Below are 18,510 nucleotides of genomic sequence, written 5' to 3' on the forward strand. Positions count from 1 at the left end.
TCTCTGACCCTCAAAACCACTGGGGAATTCTCCTGTTTCAGAATCCCCAAGCAGCCGTGTGTATGTATGCATATAATACTCTCACACTGCAGCACACATACACACACATACATATTCACATAGAGCATGCACACAGATACCCCCCCTCACTCCACTTGGATACCCAGTCACCACTCACAAAAACCAGGAGCATGGGGCCAGCGGTATAGCTCTGTGGGTAGTGCACTTGCCTAGCACACAGCTGATCCAGATTCAATCCTAGGCATTCCATATGGTTCTTCAAGTCTGCGAGGACTAACTTCAGGAGAAACCCCTGAGGTCCATTGAGCATGGCCCAAAACAAAGGAAAACAAACAAAAGACAGGAATGCACAGCTACACATCACAGTGACCTAGATGTACATATGGGTACATAGGCATTCCCCAACTACACTCACACAGTCACACATGTACAAATACATGTATACTCACACCACATCTGGAAACATACTCACACACATAGATACCACACACTGACAGACAGGAACCCATAACTATGCATATTCATACATGGACATACATAGACACACATGGATATAGACACATACACACAGGGACACACAAATACACTTACAAATACACACACAGACTTTCACACATAAACAGACACACTCATACGTGAGCACACACATGTTGCCTGCCTGTTTCCCAATAGCCAGTTCTGGTTGAACGCCTCCCTTTGCACTCTCAACCGTGAGATTTAGGATTATGGACAAGTGACCTGTGACCATAACTGTTATGGCCCATGTTTCCTGACCAGAAGCTCCTTCAGGATATGAACTTCCAGGCTTCATGTTCCCTATGTGTGTCCTATATGTCTTCAGCACACCTGCTCCCATATGTGTGTGCTGGGATCCTGCCAATACAGGGGAATAGAGTGGTACATGTTAGGGGTAGATTTAGTACTCAACAAAAACCTAAATGCAGATTTTTCTAGGGCTAGTGCGGCTTTGGAGGAGCTTAGCTCCCACTCTCCTCACTGGTCTCTCCTCTTCTACAAAAGAGCTTCTCTACACTTCTGTGCTTCTTTGCACCCCTTTATCTCCCTGCCTGTCTGTCTTACATATTCTCCCACCTGAAGGCACAGGGTAGAGGCACTGGTCTCCCAGCTTCTTGTTGGAGACCCTGTTCCCCCAAACATTCTGGTATCTGAGGCTCACCAGGACTCGCCGCCACCACCACTCCACCACCACCAGCCCCCAGCTGAATCTCCTAAGAGCTGTTGGCTCCTTCACTGGAACCTTCCTCAGAACCTTTAAGCAAATTAATGGAGGCCCCTTTCTGACTGGAAACAGGACGTGTCTAACCCTTGACAATGTTTCCGGCTCTAAGTAGTCACTGTGTTGGTCCACCACTTCTCACTCCACCTTGAGGCTTTGTGGGATCCACAGTTACCTTCTGATTTCTTGCTTTTGTGGGTCTGGGCTTTGGGGAGAACAGGGCTGGGGGACCTTTGATGACTCTAGTAAGATCACTTGGGGGGGATTCTGTTGGCAGGTGATAGAGGAGTGGAGGGATGAGGGATGGTGTGAGCATCTGGGCCATGCTAACTACTTTGCCTGCTAGGCCAAGGTTGGGTCAGAGAGCTGGATCAGGGTCTTGGAGGGTGTCCAGAAATATAGCCTTGGGACTATAAAATGATTCATGGGTGACTCAGCTCTAGATCAACCACACCTGACAGTCACTCAGGGCAACTTCTGCTCAGCCACATGGGTCAAAAGAGTCACGCACACATACAAACCACATGCGTTATCACACACATACGCATATCCATATATACGCAAGGGAAAGGTACACAGATATGACCTCGAGATGAGAGAAGAGACAGAAACCAACAGTCATGTTTCTTCTTTTTTTTTTTGGTGCAGGAATGGGGTGGTATGTTTTGAGGTCACACTAGACAGTACTCATGAAGCTAGTCCTATCTCCCAGTGGTATTAAGAGTACTGTGCGTGATGCCAGAAATTGAACTGGGTTTAACCACATGCAAAGCAATTGCCTTAACCCCTGAAGTTACACTCCTGTACCAGCATCCATCTTTTAACTCATTGATCCCTGCACCTACCATTGGAGGCTCACACTTGAATGTGGTTTATTAGTTATTTTTTAGCAATAAGGTTTCTTACTGATTGAAATTTTGTAATTTACAATCATGCTAATAATGATTGCTCATGCACATAATTCCAATGCCACACGTATAATCACTGTACCACCCACCAAGGACCCCAGCTTCCCTCTCTTTAACACAACAGAGTTGTGTGGGTCAGTTCTCCCATTGTGTCAAATGTGGCTTGATTAATACAGATGGCAGCACCAGCATCAAACTAGCTGCCTGCTTCGGCACCATCTCTCACTCTAGTTTATTTTTATCCAGACCCTTTGAGAGTGAACTGAATCAAGTCCTATCACCACACCAAATTGTCTGTTCTACCAAATACACGTTAGTGGTCCTGACACCTCCTTTCTAAAGCTTCTGGGGAGTTTCCCCAGTGTCATTGTTCATTGGGAATGCTTACACTTTGGGGTTTCCTCCTGAAGGAGCTGATAGCCCCATGGGAGGTTTAATGTCTCTGGATTCAGAGTAGCATGTGGTCCAAACGCAGAGCAGCTTTGCCGGAACAGAAACTGAGTTGGCATTGGACAGGAGGACAAGTAGAAGCATCAAAACCCACAGATGGGAAAACTCATCAGTAGGAGTTGACATGATGCAGGCTATGGGTGTAAGAGACAGAAAAGAAGTGTGCACAAAGTCTGGGGCCCTGAGAATGGCAGATGCCAACAGTGGCTGGGTTCATGTAACATAGATTCTTAGAAAAGGAAGGAGGAAAAAAAGAGGCTGCCTCCATAAGCCTGCCTTTCAGACTGATCAGGCTGTCAGGATCTAGCTCTGTTTCAAATTGTTATTAGATCCACCCGAACTCTACTACCTCCTTGAAAAAGTTCTGCTGAGAGTGAAGTTTGATCTCTGGGGGTGGGGGGTCTCCTCTTTATGTTCTTCAATGCCACAGCTGATTCTGTTGTGTTGGTTTGGTTGATTCTGTTTGGGTTGGTTCAAGACATGCTTGGTGGGTTGGTGCTCTGAAAGAACTGGCTTTAAATACTGATGCCTGCTAATTTATAGTTTCTAGAGGCAAGTCCCTTTCACTTTCCAAGCTCCCATTTCAGGAGAATCTTAGTAGACTAGAAGATTAGAACCTTGCTTCAGGATTATAGATGGACAGGGAAAAAGAGAAGGCAGGTAATGTGGAACTTTGTCTCTGGAGAAGAAAGAAATGACTCTACTTTTAATTTGCTTAATAAATAAGAGAAGCAGAAAGCATTCTTGAGCTTAATTATATTCTAGAAAGGGCCAGTGAGCCAAAAATGGCTCCAGAACCATCAGCTTTCCATTACTGTCACAAGATGGTTAAGCAGAAGGTTGAGAGACCCATACCCACCTTACCCCCCACTGGGTATTTGGAGAAATGGAGGGCTTCCTCTTGCTTGTCACTATGGTACATATTTGATTGGAGAAACCAACCTTTGTGTGAGTGGGACAAAAGTGAAGAAAGTTCAATTCCCAACACCAGCAATCCTGCTGTGAGGAATAGTGGGGATATGAAGACTCCAAGAGGAGAAATGATTATCCTAGAGCAGAGCCTCTAGACTAGAAAAATGGTGACTCATAGAACTGGAGCAGGAGATATGTCCATGGTTGTATGTTATTCTGTTTCTCACTGACTCACAAATATCTGATGGCTTCAAAATATCAGATTCAGACATGGGTCTCTCCTTGGAAAATCCAGATATTTTCCAAAAGAATCCTTTGATTTGGTGCCTGAAAGATAATATAATGGATAAGGCTCTTTCAACAGAGCAAAACATATTAAAAAAAAAAAAAAAAAAGCTCTGAACACTACTAAACCAAACAAAGGCTTCTGCATTCTAAGATTTCTTGATGATCATTAAATTAGAAAGACAAAAGGTGGTTGGCAACTGGGGAAATGAAAATACCCTTCATAAAATGAGCCATTCACCTCATCACTTAGCACCAAAACATGTGATGGTGTTGTCCACCATGGAGATGAGGATACGTTCCTCCCCTAGGCTTGCCTCATTATAACCTAATCATGTAATCTTGCCAATATTCGTATGTATAAGATAATAATACAAAAAAAAAAAAACAAACAAAGAACTTTATACAAACACAATGAAATGTATAATGTGGGACCAAAGAGGTTGATTGTACAGTGAGTAAAGTGCCTGCCATGCAACCAGTTCCAGTTCATCCCCAGCACTACCTATGTTCTCCAGTCAGATAATAGACCAAAGTTAAAATTAAAAAAAAGAATAGTTTGATTATTGGGGCTGAAGAGATAGTATAGTGGGTAGGGCACTTGCTTTGCACACAGCCAACCTAGATTTGAACCCCCGCATCCCATATGGTTTCCCTAATCACCACCAGAAGTAATGCAGAGCCAGTAGTTAATCCCTGAACATGGCTGAGTGTGGCCAAAGCCATGTATAATGTTAATGTTTATTAATTAATGTTAATGATCTCAAATCATATGAAGAGTTGAACACATTTCATACTAACTTTATAAATGACAATGTAATCAAGAAGTCAATCTATGATGACACTCCTGAAGTAAAAACTGGACACTGTCCAGATGAAGATTTTGGTCTCTACATCGATATAAAGAATGGCATAGAACTAAAACTTACATGTGTTGCAATAAGCACTATTTAATAGACGTCTAGTAATCTGTGATGTTTCTAATTGAATGCTTGTTATTTTACTAAAAATAACAAATGTATGTAATATTGTAATATATCTTAAATTTACTTTTGCCTAATGCAAACTTAATAGAATTCAGAACGACTTATGAAATAGATAATAATGACTTATTAAATAACAATACAAACATAAATGCTTGAGTTTTAAATCATAACTTCTAAGCCCCTGTGCCTGTGTTCATGATGCCAGCCCTCTAAAGTGGAGGGCACTTTTCAGATGAATGCTGACCCCTTTATATATGACATGATCAATACTCATTTTAATAGATATCTGGTATTCAATAATCTTTCATTATTTTCATTGTAGAATAAAAATGGAATGAATGCAAATAAAATTCACCATTTTATGTAAAAGCATTGCTAAGTAAAATAATGTTTGATTTGTCATTGGGACCAGAGACCTGCAGACCTCTGTGGGTCTTCTTTTTACTCTGCAGGAGAAGTATACCCTCATTCTTGGGAGCAGGCAGAGGGGTGGCAGGCATGTGTCCCTCAGAAATGAACTGAAGGGGTCACTTCCAAGGCTAAGCCATAGGTTTCCTGTGTGAGTACTGCCTCTCTTGTTCTATGATCTCAAACAAAGTGCTTTAATCCCTCTGAGCCTCAGTTTCTTCAGCTGAGAAGTGGGGCTAATCAGGGTATCTGCAGAGGATGCATTGCGATAATCCACAAAGAGTGTCCCGCAAAGTCCCCAAGCATATGGCGCGGCCTCAGTCCAGTGGAGTGGTGATTAGCAGCGATTATGGTGACTCGTGTCTGTGATTAAAGGCAGCTTTGGCTTCAGGGGGGTGGGGTGGGGTGCTGATGCCAAAATTGCTTTTAGTGGACTGGCTCAGGGCTGGGTTTCACCTTGCCCAGCTGCCCGAAAGAATCTGGTCTGTTTGGGATTGGAATCACGATGTTTATGAAGAGCCTCCTACATACTCCTATCCCTGCGGAAGATTAATTTTCCTCTGGTGGAACCTCCCAGCAAGGCTTCCCAAGTGAGTGAGAAGCGGCCATGGGAAAGTACCACCTAGATGGCTTCAAACCTCAGTTTCCTGCTCCAAGGGCTTTCTGGGTGAGCCCTGGTAGAATGTAAAAGAGAGTCTTGGCACACCAGGCCCAAGGTTTGTTGAGCCAGGGGTTCTAACCAGTCACTGATGGTCCATTTGTTCATCCCGTCACCTGGGGAGAGGAAGTTGATGGTAGGGTCTAGGGAAGGGCTAAGGAGTTGCTAAAAGCTCTATTTGACATAGACCTTATGCCCCCCCCCCCTCCCCGGAGAAGGACATCCAAACATATATTCTGTGGCCAAGGCTTGGTGAGGCAGGCAGACCCGTAGACCAATCTGGTCTGGATTCATCCTCATCTTGGTGCTTTGGAATATGTGGAGTGAAAGACTTTGCCAAGCCAGCTGTGGTGTTAGGATGAGGCACCTAGAGAATGAAAGATAGTTGTACTTTGGTATTTCTTTGGTTTTCTTTTTTGGGCCACAGAGGCGGTTCTCAGTTTATCCATGGTTCTGTGTTTAGGGATTACTTCTTGCTATCTTGGAAGTCCTTATAGGAAACCAGGGATTGAAACTGGATCATTTTATGCTTCTGTACTTGTGTATTGTTCTGGCCCTTTAGTTTCTATGTCTCAAGGGAAAACACAGTTCATTCCTTCTTCCATTTTAAACTTATTCTTTTCCACTATCCAGAAAATTGGGGGTATTGTTAGGATTAATGATAGTTTAGGTTATAAGGTTGCAGTGGATTTTTTGTTTATGGTATTATTGTACAAGAAGCTGGGATGAAGCTTTTAAATTTTGTGCATATGTATGAATTGTGTGTTTGTATGTGTGTTGGGGGGGGAGGTGTGTGTGTTGGGTTAGGGTATTCCAGATAAGACCCAGGGACTATTTCTAACTCTGTCCTCTGAAGTGACCCTTAGTGGTCTGGGTTGTAGGTCACATGATGTTGGGCGTTGATCTGGATTCAGCCTAGTGCAAGGCAAGCCTCTTAACCCACTGAAATCTCTCTAGCTCCAGACTCATTCTTGCCTATGTTTCAAGGTTCCAAGGGAATCTATGCCTTTTTCTTCTTCCTCTTTTCCTCCTCATTGTCATCATCATGATTATAATTATTTTATAAGTATTATAGATCAGTTATAGCCTAGATCCTACCTAGTAAGAACATTAATGTGTAGATGTATAAGACTTTATAGGTAAAGCATACTCATGGAGCCAGCTCAAACATGGGCATAAATCTAAAGCAAGTCATACTTGGGTCATTCTTTGCTGTTTAAGCATTTAAAAGGCCCATCTTAGGCTGAAGACATGATACAAAGGTTTAAGGTATCTTGCATGTGGCCAATTCAGGTTCAATCCCTAGTAAAGTCCCCTGAGCCATGCCAGAAGTGACCATTTAGCTATAAAGCGAGGATTAAACCCTGAGCATTATCATGCATGGCCTCCAAAATACTATACATACACCAGGAACAAACACAAAATTCACACACATGCACACATTTTAAGAGTTTCATCCCAGCTTCTTTGTACAATAATACCATAAACTTAAAAAAAAATCCACTGAAACCCCAATTTTCTGGGTACTCAAAGTAAGTTGCCCTGGCATGTGGATTTCATAGGAAATCAATAGGAAATGGATTTAATCTCCTCACAGAAATGAGACCCAAGCAGCTATCTCAAAAGATGCAGCACTGCAAATAGCCTAATTGTAACTCATCCTTACCTGGAAGGGCAGGTCATGAGTGTGCATGTGCAAACATGTATACGATGGCGCATATCCAACCTTATGCTCTGAAGTGAATTAGTCTTGGTGCCCAGAACAATAACAAGAAGCTCCTGATAGAGATAAATGCCTTAATGGCCAGGAGCTCAACTGGCTTCTGTGTTCTTAGCAGATCTTTCTTTGTCCACACTACATGACCATGAAATGAGTTTGGAGTCTGTAAATGATGAAAGAAATTGGAGTTTCCTGCGGCTTGTGTTAGCATACTGAGCTCCTTTCAGATCTCTGTCAAAGAGGAGCCTAGCCAGAAGGTTCCTGGGACCTAGGGAGTGACTTTGCTACCTTCCTGCTAAGGCTGCCAGTGCACATTGTTTTGACATGTGCCATGCAGTCTGACTCTCAGTGCCTTGGGGCCTGAAAGACGGTAGGCTTTGAACAATGCAAATTCTGTTTTCAACAGCTGTGTGCAGCACACTCCCAGCACTGATCTCCAGGCATCAAGTTTGCTTGCTGCAGAGCTGGAAAGCTTTTGCTCATCTAATGTTTCTATTCTCATTTTCTGACTTATTTCATAAATGCTTTTTTGGAAGCAGTGGTGGAGAGTCAACCCCCACCTCTCTCTGCCTCTCTGTCTCTGTTTCTACCTCTGTCTCTCTTATCTCTCTCACTCCTTCACTGTTGATCCTGTGCCTCCTTTCCAGAACTCAGCCAGTGTGTCCCCCAGATTGAAGACCTTGCCCTCATTCTGATCCTGTGACAAGTGTGGGCATTGTCAGTTCATTTTTTTAGAACCCCATGTTAAGTCATTTAAATAAGAAGAACTTGGCAGGAGGTGGTCTTGGTTTGACACCATGTCCGTGCACACCGTGAGGCATCAGAAGGTGTCATGTGAATGCTCCCCACATAGCACAGAAAGAGGACAATCCATATGCATGTGAGTGGTGGATTCTCGGGGTGGAGGTCTTAATCCATTTCTTACCTCTCTTGTGTTTCTTAGATGGAGGTGGCAAAAGAGGCCACCTCTCCAGGGACTATGCTCAGAGGAAAAGAGGCACATTTCAGAAAGGGGGCAAAGAGTTGGTGGAGTCCCCAATGGGCCCATTCCTGGGAGCTCATTTCTCATGGACTCCTTACAGCAGGGTCAAGCCTCTCCACCTTTCTCCTTGGCCAAGTCTTCCCTCCAGGGGAGGGATTGTATCCATCTTGCCCCCCCAGTGAGTTCATTGCATCAGATCATGCTATTTCCAGTTGCTAACCCCAACAGGCTCAGCCACCTAATTGGTGTGTCCTCGCTGGTGTTTGTCGCACCTGCCCTTTGGTGTGGCATCTGTGCCATTTAATTGAACTGCCACTTTTCTCTGCTTCCAGAATATTAAGAGATGAATCAGAACCAAACAGAGGTGCCCCTGGCAGAGGTGCCCCTGGATGTCTCCAGGTTCTAGGAAGGCCAGGATGGCATGGGGACGAGGAGTCTGTGTTTACAACCCAACCATTTTGAATCCATTCCGCAGTTAAAACCTAGGAAGCGAGTGTAGCCAGTGTCTTAAGATGGCCTTAGACTGACATTTCTAGCACATTCTTTTGATTTTGGTCATTTTCCTTTCACGGCTATCGTTTTCTGCCGCCTCTCCCTGACCAAGATAGCGGGGTTATCTGGCAGGATATGGTTCATGCAGTCCTTCACATTAGTCAGAGACCTTGTCAAAGCAATTCTCTGAAGGGCCAGGCCCTTCTGGACACAGCTGGACAGTGTCCTTAGTGACCCCAGTCAGAGCTTGAATATCTCTAGAGGCTGTATTGAACATGAACTTCAGTTTGCAGTTTAAGAGCCTGGTGTTCTCCCCTACCCCACCCCCAGAATAAGTGGGTAGGGTACTTGCATTATAGGTTCAATCCCTGGCACCCCAGAGGGTCCCTTAAGCCTTACCAGGTGTGATCCCTGAGTACAAATCCTGGAGCGAGCCTGAGCACTGCCAGCTGTGTCCCAAAAATTAAAATAAAAGAATTCGGTGCATGGAAAGGTATTTTCACAGGGGAGTCCCACCTCTTATATGAGAAATGCTTGTCCAGGCTGCCTTCTCCATGACTCCTGTTTACCAGGACCAGGATCAAATCTGGAGCTAAAGAGACCATGGTCAGTGCTATGTCCATTGCCATACTCAACCACTGCAGAAACAGGTGGCCTGCAGCAGGACTGACCCTGGCAGGTGTCAGATCCAGGGAAAACAGGACTCCACTGCATTGTTTGTTGATTTCATGGAGAACATTTTCATCAGGAATAACAGGGGGAAGAAACAGAAACCAACAGGGCCACAAGTCCCCTTTACAGACAGCTTAGAGCTGAAGTTTCGTGGGACAGCTCTCAGCCTGCTGGGGGCAGCTGTGCAGGCTCCAGGCTGGAACTTGAGCTGCCTCTGGAAATAAACTCTCTGGAATGTTTGAGCAGGCAGGCACACACACACACACACACACACACACACACACACACACACACACACACACACACACACACACACACTCACTGAAAGCACAGTAAACTAAAGAAGGGCATGAAATCCTGAGTCAGACTGGGTGAACCCTGGCTCTACTTCTGGTTTCAGTAGTTCCTAGATTGCCTTGTGCTTCTGTTTCACCTTCCTGGAGTATGTTAGCAAGATAAAAATAGTTCACTATGTCTTCTTAAGGATACCCACTCTAATGGGGATTCCCAGGCTAAAGGTAAACATATATGTTCACTGTATGCATGTGCCACCAAGCCGGATCGTCGAATAGAAGCTGGAGTAAAGGTTGGGGTACTGAGAGGGGTTGTGCCTGAGAACCAGCAACTGTGGGCAAGACTCAGCTCCTCTCTTGCAGGACGGGGGTAGCATGAAATGTGACTCCGTCACCCTCACCTTGCGTCCTTGTCCATTATTTCAACTGCTGTTTGTATACCCAAGTGATCTCTGTCGATTTGTACATGAAGCCAAAGAGGCCTTCCCCCCCCAAATGCTCTCTTTTGAGTATTTTGAGGGATGGTGAAACCTTGTAGGAATGTTTGCTCCAGGGACTGAGAATAACACCATATGTGGGAACAGCATTTCTAAGTGAGGAAAAGAGCAAATGCAAGTTGGTCAGATTCTTGGAAAACTTGAAGCACGCCGGAATGGGCACTGGGGAGAGTGTCGGAAGGGGCTTTTACGAAGGTACTTTAACAGGTCTTTTTCCCAATTAGAGCCAAGACGACCCTGGGGACAGGGTCAACTCTCAGAGCCAGGCCTGTATTTTCTTTGGGAAAAGAAGGCAGAGTTGATTGGCTTCCAACCAGCCTTGGCAGAAGTCCCAGACTAGATCTCAGGCCCTGAAGAGCATTTCAGGGAGGGATTGATGAAATCGGGTGCTTCTGTTCCATCAATATCAGGGTCCCCAGTCCTGTGCTAGGCATCTAGCAGGTATAGGTTTAAAAAAATGGATAAAAAGTGGCAGGCAGTCCAGCACTATACCTCAGCAGATTAATTTGTTGGCAAAGAGTGGGGAATCATGGATTAGCAGGCAAAAGGCACAAAAGTTTCCCCCCCAGTGATGAGTTCACTAATGTGCCCAACCTAAGAGAAGCCAGAACATTCCTTTTTCAATCCTCCCCTCTAGGGTATCTCAGTCCCTTTGATGCTTTGAATGTGTGCATTGAGGGCTAGCTTACAGCAACCTGTACAGTCACAGTTCAAGTCCATGTTCAAGTAGCATTTCCAGTTATCACTATGAGGCCCAGAATAGAGCTTAGAACATCCAGGTAAGTCCCACTATTCAGCCGTTACATGACCCCTGTGTCCAACACGAGCTTCACTGCTCTCATGGGCTGAACACACAAGCCAAGTCTCTTCCTCTCTCTCTCTCTCCTCTCCGTCTCACTCTTCTCTCTCTCTCTCTCTCTCTCCCTCTCTTCTCTCTCTCTCTCTCCCCCCCCCTACCAAACTGCAGCATATCCCTCATCTTCCCTCACCTTGCAACAACTTACTTGAGCTTCTCTCTAGGTCTCAGTTCCCCTCCTCACAGGAATGCAGAGTTTATCAGGAGGTGCTCTCTACTTTGAACATTCTGTTGTCTAGGACAGGTCCTTGGTTAAAAAGGCTGAGAAGCACATTATCCAAGAGAGATTCATAACAGAAGTGCTATGTTTTTCATGCAGCTTTGCAAATCACCTAGAAACAACAACCTGACAACAGTTGACACTTTCCACTCCTCTAAGGGGCTCAATACACAAAACAGGTAGATCCAGGATTTGCCAAAAGTAATAAGCTAAATAATCTTCATGGTCTCCAAAATATGCTTAGGGTCCATCAGAGTCATTTCTGATATATTCAGCCTACTAAATTCAGCCCTAGTGAGCCAGCCAGTTCAATATGAGGGACAGGAAATGTAGTATTGCTTGAACCCAGTTGTGCCAGGAACACAAGGTCTACCTCAAGCAGTGTTCAGGCAATGTTTGGAGGATTATGCAGTGCTAGGAATTGAACTGGAGTCCTAGCACATGAAAAACATATATCGCTAACACCAATATTATATCCATAACATTCCAGAAATTCTTGGCAAAATCAGGGTTGAATCAACCCCTCACTGATGATCCTGATCACCCCTACTGCCCCACACCATCCTTTGCTCCTGTCAGATGGTAGATGAATTCATAGCTCCCCACTGCTCTGAACACAAACTCCTCCTATCCTCTGTCCTACCCATATGACCACAAATGGATTTCTACTTGGACCTTCCATTTCACCAACACGAGCGTAGCTCAGCATCTGGAGCCCAGGACAGGCTTGGTGGGCTTGTTACTAGTGTGTCCATAGGCTCCTGTACTCAGAAGTGGATCCCTTCTGAGGATTTAATGCTCTGCGGTTGCCCTCCCAGAATCCTTAGGCATTTTATCTTGGAAGATTATATTTAGTAAAGGAAGCTGATAGGACAATAGAACATATTGACTTCATCAGAATACTATTTCTAGTCTACTCTTGCTGCTGAGTCCTTGCTCAATTGCTCTACGATTCAATTGAGTTTCTAGTTCTGCTTTCAGACATATTTATAGTCCTCCTGACTCTGGCCTAGACCTTCACTTTGTATTTTCTGGGAGGCATATTCACAAAATCACCAACCAAAAGGAGAGGGGCTGGGCCTTGGAAAAGAGTCTCTCAAGGAAATTTGGCCATGCCATGAGAAGTGAATTGCACTGCAAGGGTTGCAGAGAAGGTGGCCAATACTACTATTGGGGAGAGTCCTAGAAAAGGCAGGTTTGGAACCAAGCAATAAAGAATGGGCACCACTTCAGCAGATTGGTTCAGGAAGTACTGGAATGGTACATGGTAAAGGCATTACACAGCTCATCGTCATGCAACTGTCTCTAAGAGTATTTGTGTTTGGGGATAGAATGAACCAGGCAGGGTCAGATATCAATAGCCCTCTTTTCAGCCTCTGCATCTTCAAGGTACTTTAGGGTTTTCACCATTGGATTAAATATACTTTCATTTCTCACACACCTTGGTTTAATATTTAAGCCACAAGATGCTTTATTGGCATCATCAATCCATTAAGCACTTCTCAACCTGTCAACATAACCCCTGAAATGACTCTAGTAGATTCTGCCCCAACTAGCCACACTTAATCTCTTTTCTGGTGAACCACTCTCATATGTTTTTGTTTGGGGACCACATCCAGCAGTGCTCAGGACTCTGTGCTCAGGAAGTAACTCCTGGCAGGACTCAGGAGTGACTGGAGATCAAACCCAGGCCAGCTGCATGCAAGCAAGCACCTTACCCATTGAACTAACTTTGGCTCTAAGTCTCTTGTATATACTTATACAACCTGATTATGGCGGGATATGTTGGGAATGCAAATTTAAAACTGATTTGGGGGGTTGGAGTGATGGTACAGTGAATAGGATTTTTGCTTTGCATGCAACCAACCCAGATCCAATTCCTGGCATCCCATATGACCCCCAAGAACTCTCATGAATGGTCCCTGAGTGTAGAGCCAACAGTAACCCATGAGGTGTGGCCCCAAAACAACAAAAATGATTTGATAGATAGTCGGTTATTGTTGCCACTGCATTCTCTTTTTCTCTTGGGGATGGGGTCTGAGGTGGATTGGGATTATAGCTGCCACTGTGCATAAACATAATGTGTCATTTTTATTTCATCTCATGAAATGAAATGAAGTTGCATTTTATTGTACTTGCAAGACAAAAGGAAATGTCAGTGAGTGTAGGGTGGGAAGGAGATAACTTTCCTATGGAATCTTTTTCCTAGGGTAATAGGATTCTAGGACAACCCGTCAGGTGAGCACTGAAATTAGCAACCCCTTTCTTGGCTCTGACCTTAAAGTGTCTGACATAGGAGAAATGTGGGGTCCCCTTACCAGAACAAAAAAAGTTTGAAGCAAAAAACCATTAATATTGCCTATATTGGGAGAAGAGGTTGTGGAGGTACAAGAGAACAGGACTTGAAAGGCAGCAATGCTGGGAGCTGGAAATGTGTTGGCATGAGCAGGCTTAGACACAGGCACTTCATAAGCTTGCCTGCTCTTCTATTTCTTCTCTTACCTTTGTTTATTTCCCGTCTACATTTCTCCCTGGAGTCAGTGAAGTCTTTCTGAAAATATCGAAGGTGAACCAAGGGAAGGGCTTTTATTTTCCATGCTTCGACAGAGCTTTAAAGAGGAAGCAATATACCCCTGAGGGACCCAAGAGGCAGCAGCAAAGGTAATTACAGTACAGATACCATAGGGCAAGCTGCATCAGCCCCAGCGAGCAGTGGGGATTACCCTTCCACCACCCCCTCTATCACCCCTCCCCAGCTGGAGACGATAGAGAGGACCCGCCTTCGGAAAATATGGGCTCCACTTGAGTGAGAGACTCTCTATGCAGGTGTCTCGAGATCAGCCTTCTAATTCCTCAAGGACTCAACTGAAACTCCATGTTGAGGCTCTCCTATGGCAACAGAACAAGAGCGTTGATGAGTTAAAATGCCATTGAAACCACGAGATAACTGAATTAGAAATAGAACCCCTGAGAGAGCCCTTTTGTAATGGAAACCTAAGAGAGAGAAATTATTCTACAAGCATTCTTGCTGCTTAAGGACCAGGCTGGCCCATTCCTTTGAGCTGGTAGCCACCACTCCTTCTGCTGCAGGCCATGGTTGGCAGGGCTGCCATCTTGAGAAGAGAGTCTCTGGGGGCCTCGTGGACATGTCCATTGGGGAGCTTGGCCAAGCACCTTAAACTCAAGCTCTCTTTCAGAGTGGGCCTCACAGGCACATTGACGAAGGTAGGAGACCAACTCCCCAGAGGTGGCTGATCAGAGAAGGGCCCTGTTTGGTGACCCACACCCTTTGAGACACTCTAGATTCTGCAATGGAGGTGGGGGTGGAGAGAGGTGGGCAGTGGGGCAGGAGGACTGTATTTTTGAGATAATCCTGTAAATGAAAGGAAGTCAGTAGACATGTTCCAAATCTTAAGAGCTTGGTCAAGGGCCACAGGTTGTGGTCTTCTTAGGCTCGGGGAACTTTGAAAGACGTGACAGGACCTAACCAAGAAGAGCTGTAGATGGCAGGCATATATTAACAGTCAGTTCTGTGGGGCGGATTAGATATCTTATAATTCCATTCTGTCAGTTGTTTCTAATAATGTTTGCTCTATTTTAAAGTATGAATGTGTTTGTATGGTAGAATATATGTGAAGTTCTGAGTTTGATCCTCAGCACAGAGTGCCTTCCACCCAGCATAGCCAAATGGACCACAGTTACAGCAACAGTTCTCAATTGGGGTCAGAGACTTTCTGTGGATACCCACTGTATTCCAAGGGGTGAAAAGAAGCCCATGACTGGAAATATCATTAGGGCCCCTCATGGGAAAAAAGATGGAGTTACTGCTATAGAGATTCAACTATTTCTATAAAGATAATAGAATAGTAATCCCCGCTGTAGATCCCCCTCTCTTCTGTCATAGGGACCCCCAACATCAGGCAGTCAGTCCTCTCAAAGGACATGGACTCAATTGCCTCTGCCATCCCCACTCACACCTGTGCTTCCTTTTCAGCTCTTACAGGTGAACAAGGTGATGTCCATCTTGTTTTATGTGATATTCCTCGCTTATCTCCGGGGCATCCAAGGTAACAACATGGATCCAAGGAGTCTGCCCGAAGACTCACTCAACTCCCTCATCATCAAGCTGATCCAGGCCGATATCTTGAAAAACAAGCTCTCCAAGCAGATGGTGGGTGTGCAGGAAAGCTACCAGAGCCCCCTAGCCAAGGCTGAAGCCCCGGCAAGGAGGCCAAGGGAGACAGAGCAGGGTGAGCCCTCCAAGTCCGAGTTCCAGCCCATGATTGCCATGGATACTGAGTTGCTGCGGCAACAGAGACGCTACAACTCCCCGAGAGTGCTGCTGAGTGACAGCACGCCACTGGAGCCCCCTCCCCTGTACCTCATGGAGGATTATGTGGGCAATCCCGCAGGGGCCAACAGGACGTCATCATCGTCGTCGTCATCATCCTCGTCGTCTTCATCTTCGTCTTCATCATCACGGAGGAAGCGCTATGCTGAGCACAAGAGCCATCGAGGGGAGTACTCTGTGTGTGACAGCGAGAGCCTCTGGGTGACAGACAAGTCATCGGCCATTGACATTCGGGGACACCAGGTCACGGTGCTGGGGGAGATCAAAACAGGCAACTCCCCGGTTAAACAATACTTTTATGAGACGCGATGTAAAGAGGCCAGGCCTGTGAAAAACGGCTGCCGGGGCATCGACGACAAACACTGGAACTCACAGTGCAAGACTTCGCAGACATATGTGCGAGCACTGACATCGGAGAACAACAAACTCGTGGGCTGGCGATGGATACGGATAGACACGTCCTGTGTGTGTGCCTTGTCACGCAAAATTGGGAGAACATGATCCGGCCTCTCTTCCCCCCGTATATAAATTATTACTTTAAATTATATGATATGCATGTAGCATATAAATGTTTATATTGTTTTTTATATATTATAAGTTGACCTTTATTTATTAAACTTCAGCAACCCCACAGTATATAAGCTTTTTTTTTTTGTTTTGTTTTCTCAATAAAATCCGTGTGCTTGCCTCCCCTCAGGCCTCTGCCATCTGTTAAATGGACTGTAAAACTCTGTGTACACCAGTGGTTTTTGTTGTTGTTGTTGTTGTTGTTTTGCATTTCAGTATTGTCAAGGCCCTGACTTGCATTTGTAGTAAACTTGTTAAAGTCAGACGATGTCAGAGTTGTGAATAGACACAGTGATGCTCTCAATGCTGGTTTACCCCATGTTTGATTCATTCATTAAAAGAACTATGTTCACCTTCCTTGACCCCAGGCACTAGGCAGCTCTGAGCTGCACACAGACCGGCAAGTTCACTGTCAAGAACTTGTTCCCATTTCTACTGCCTCTTGTGCTGATTAGAATTATGATTTGCTCCTATGTTACCCTTGGTCCTGGAACAATAACAACAAACCTGGCAATTTGACTGTTGGAAATTTCTTTTCACTATATTTGTTGATTTGGAGGATTGGTTGGAGTGGTTGAAGGCTTGCATTATCTCTGTGGGTTGGAGAGTTTTATTTTTGTTTTGGCTTTGGTTTTTGTTTGGGTCTTTTTTTAATGGTTTTCATCTTTTTAGACCTTAGGAAATCTTTAGAACTGTGTGCAACAGAATTATTGTATGGTCACCCTGAAGCAAACTGAAGTGAATGGTAATAATTCAGTTGGGGAAAGAAATTTACCCATAGAGAATCTCTTGGAGCATATCTCCTTCCCCCCCACTGGGTGGTCCCCCAACAGGGCTAAGGGTTGCCTGAGAAATTAAAGTGGTCACACTTTGGATTCCAGTCTGGGTTCAGATTTCAAATCCCTGCTGGGAGATTTGGACTGAGGTTTGTTGGGTTCTCTGACTGTGCAGGTTTTTGAGGGTCAGAAAGTCAGGTGGGCTTGCTTAACTAACCCTGATCTCTTGGGGATCTCAACCAAATGTACCCTGTGCTATTTCTGGCATAGGATAAGTCATTTAGGAATGAGGTTTCTATCTCCACCCTTCCTCACCTTCCTCCCTGGTAACTGGTTGGATCTGACTTTGAGATGGAGGAAGGCTCAGATGTAGGAAAATCTACCAGACCCCTTCCTTCACACATTTTCCTTGCTGAAACAGGTCTAAAGGACATGCAAAGGCTACCCCGTGGTGGGTTATTGATTTCCATTACCCATTGGGAAGCAGTTCATTATTGTGGGGGTAGAGCTTAGGAACTGACATTGCCATTCTGGTTGGAAGCACAAGGCACCTGTTCTCCCACTTTAGATATGCTCTTGTGCCCCCAAACCCTATTCTGGACCTTCCTAAACTTGCCTTACCTTCCTGAACTTAACCTACTTTCATGGCCTATATGTTTTCTGCCTGAAGCAAGCGGCATACAAGGCATGAACCCCTGGAAACAAGCTCAGCAAAAGGCAGTGAAAAGTTAAAATGAATGTAACCCAGTGTGATGTAATGTGCAGCTACTTGGTTCAGAACATCCCTAGATAGTGATGAGAAGACAGAGAATGACTATCTGACCCAGAGCCCACTCCATGCTGAGCACTTTGCAAAACAAACAACCTACACACCATTCAATGTCACATTCCTCTGGGTAGCTCTTAGCATTTTTGGCCCATAGTCACCAAGGCAGGTAAAAAGTGAAGACAAATTCCTCTGTGAAAGACAAGTCTGTGACCTTTCTCCCTGTTCCCCTTGTCTCCTTATGCAAGGCAGACTTGCATCTCACAATCAACATCAAGGCCTAAAGAAATGTAAAGCAATGCCTTCAGCCCCGGAAAACCTCTGTTAGTCTTACTTCTGGGAGTCTTTAGCCAGAGCATAGTAAACTTATTGATAGGGTAATGGAGATGGGGGGTTTTCTCTGGAGTCAACCTTATCTATTCATCTGGCTACAGTTGAATAGTCCTTAGGTTT

General features: G+C 44.9%; 1 protein-coding gene across 1 annotated transcript in view; it reads left to right on the plus strand.

Annotated features, from left to right (window-relative positions):
* NTF3 (neurotrophin 3) overlaps nucleotides 1–16,449 on the plus strand; it is a 72,358-nt gene extending 55,909 nt beyond the window's left edge. Inside the window, exon 2 of the mRNA XM_049772094.1 lies at nucleotides 15,592–16,449. Within this exon, the coding sequence (XP_049628051.1) occupies nucleotides 15,592–16,449 (858 nt within the window). The remainder of the gene's footprint in view (nucleotides 1–15,591) is intronic.
* Nucleotides 16,450–18,510: the final 2,061 nt, after the last annotated feature.

This window comes from Suncus etruscus, chromosome 4 (genome assembly GCF_024139225.1).
Source record: "Suncus etruscus isolate mSunEtr1 chromosome 4, mSunEtr1.pri.cur, whole genome shotgun sequence".
NCBI lineage: Eukaryota > Metazoa > Chordata > Mammalia > Eulipotyphla > Soricidae > Suncus > Suncus etruscus.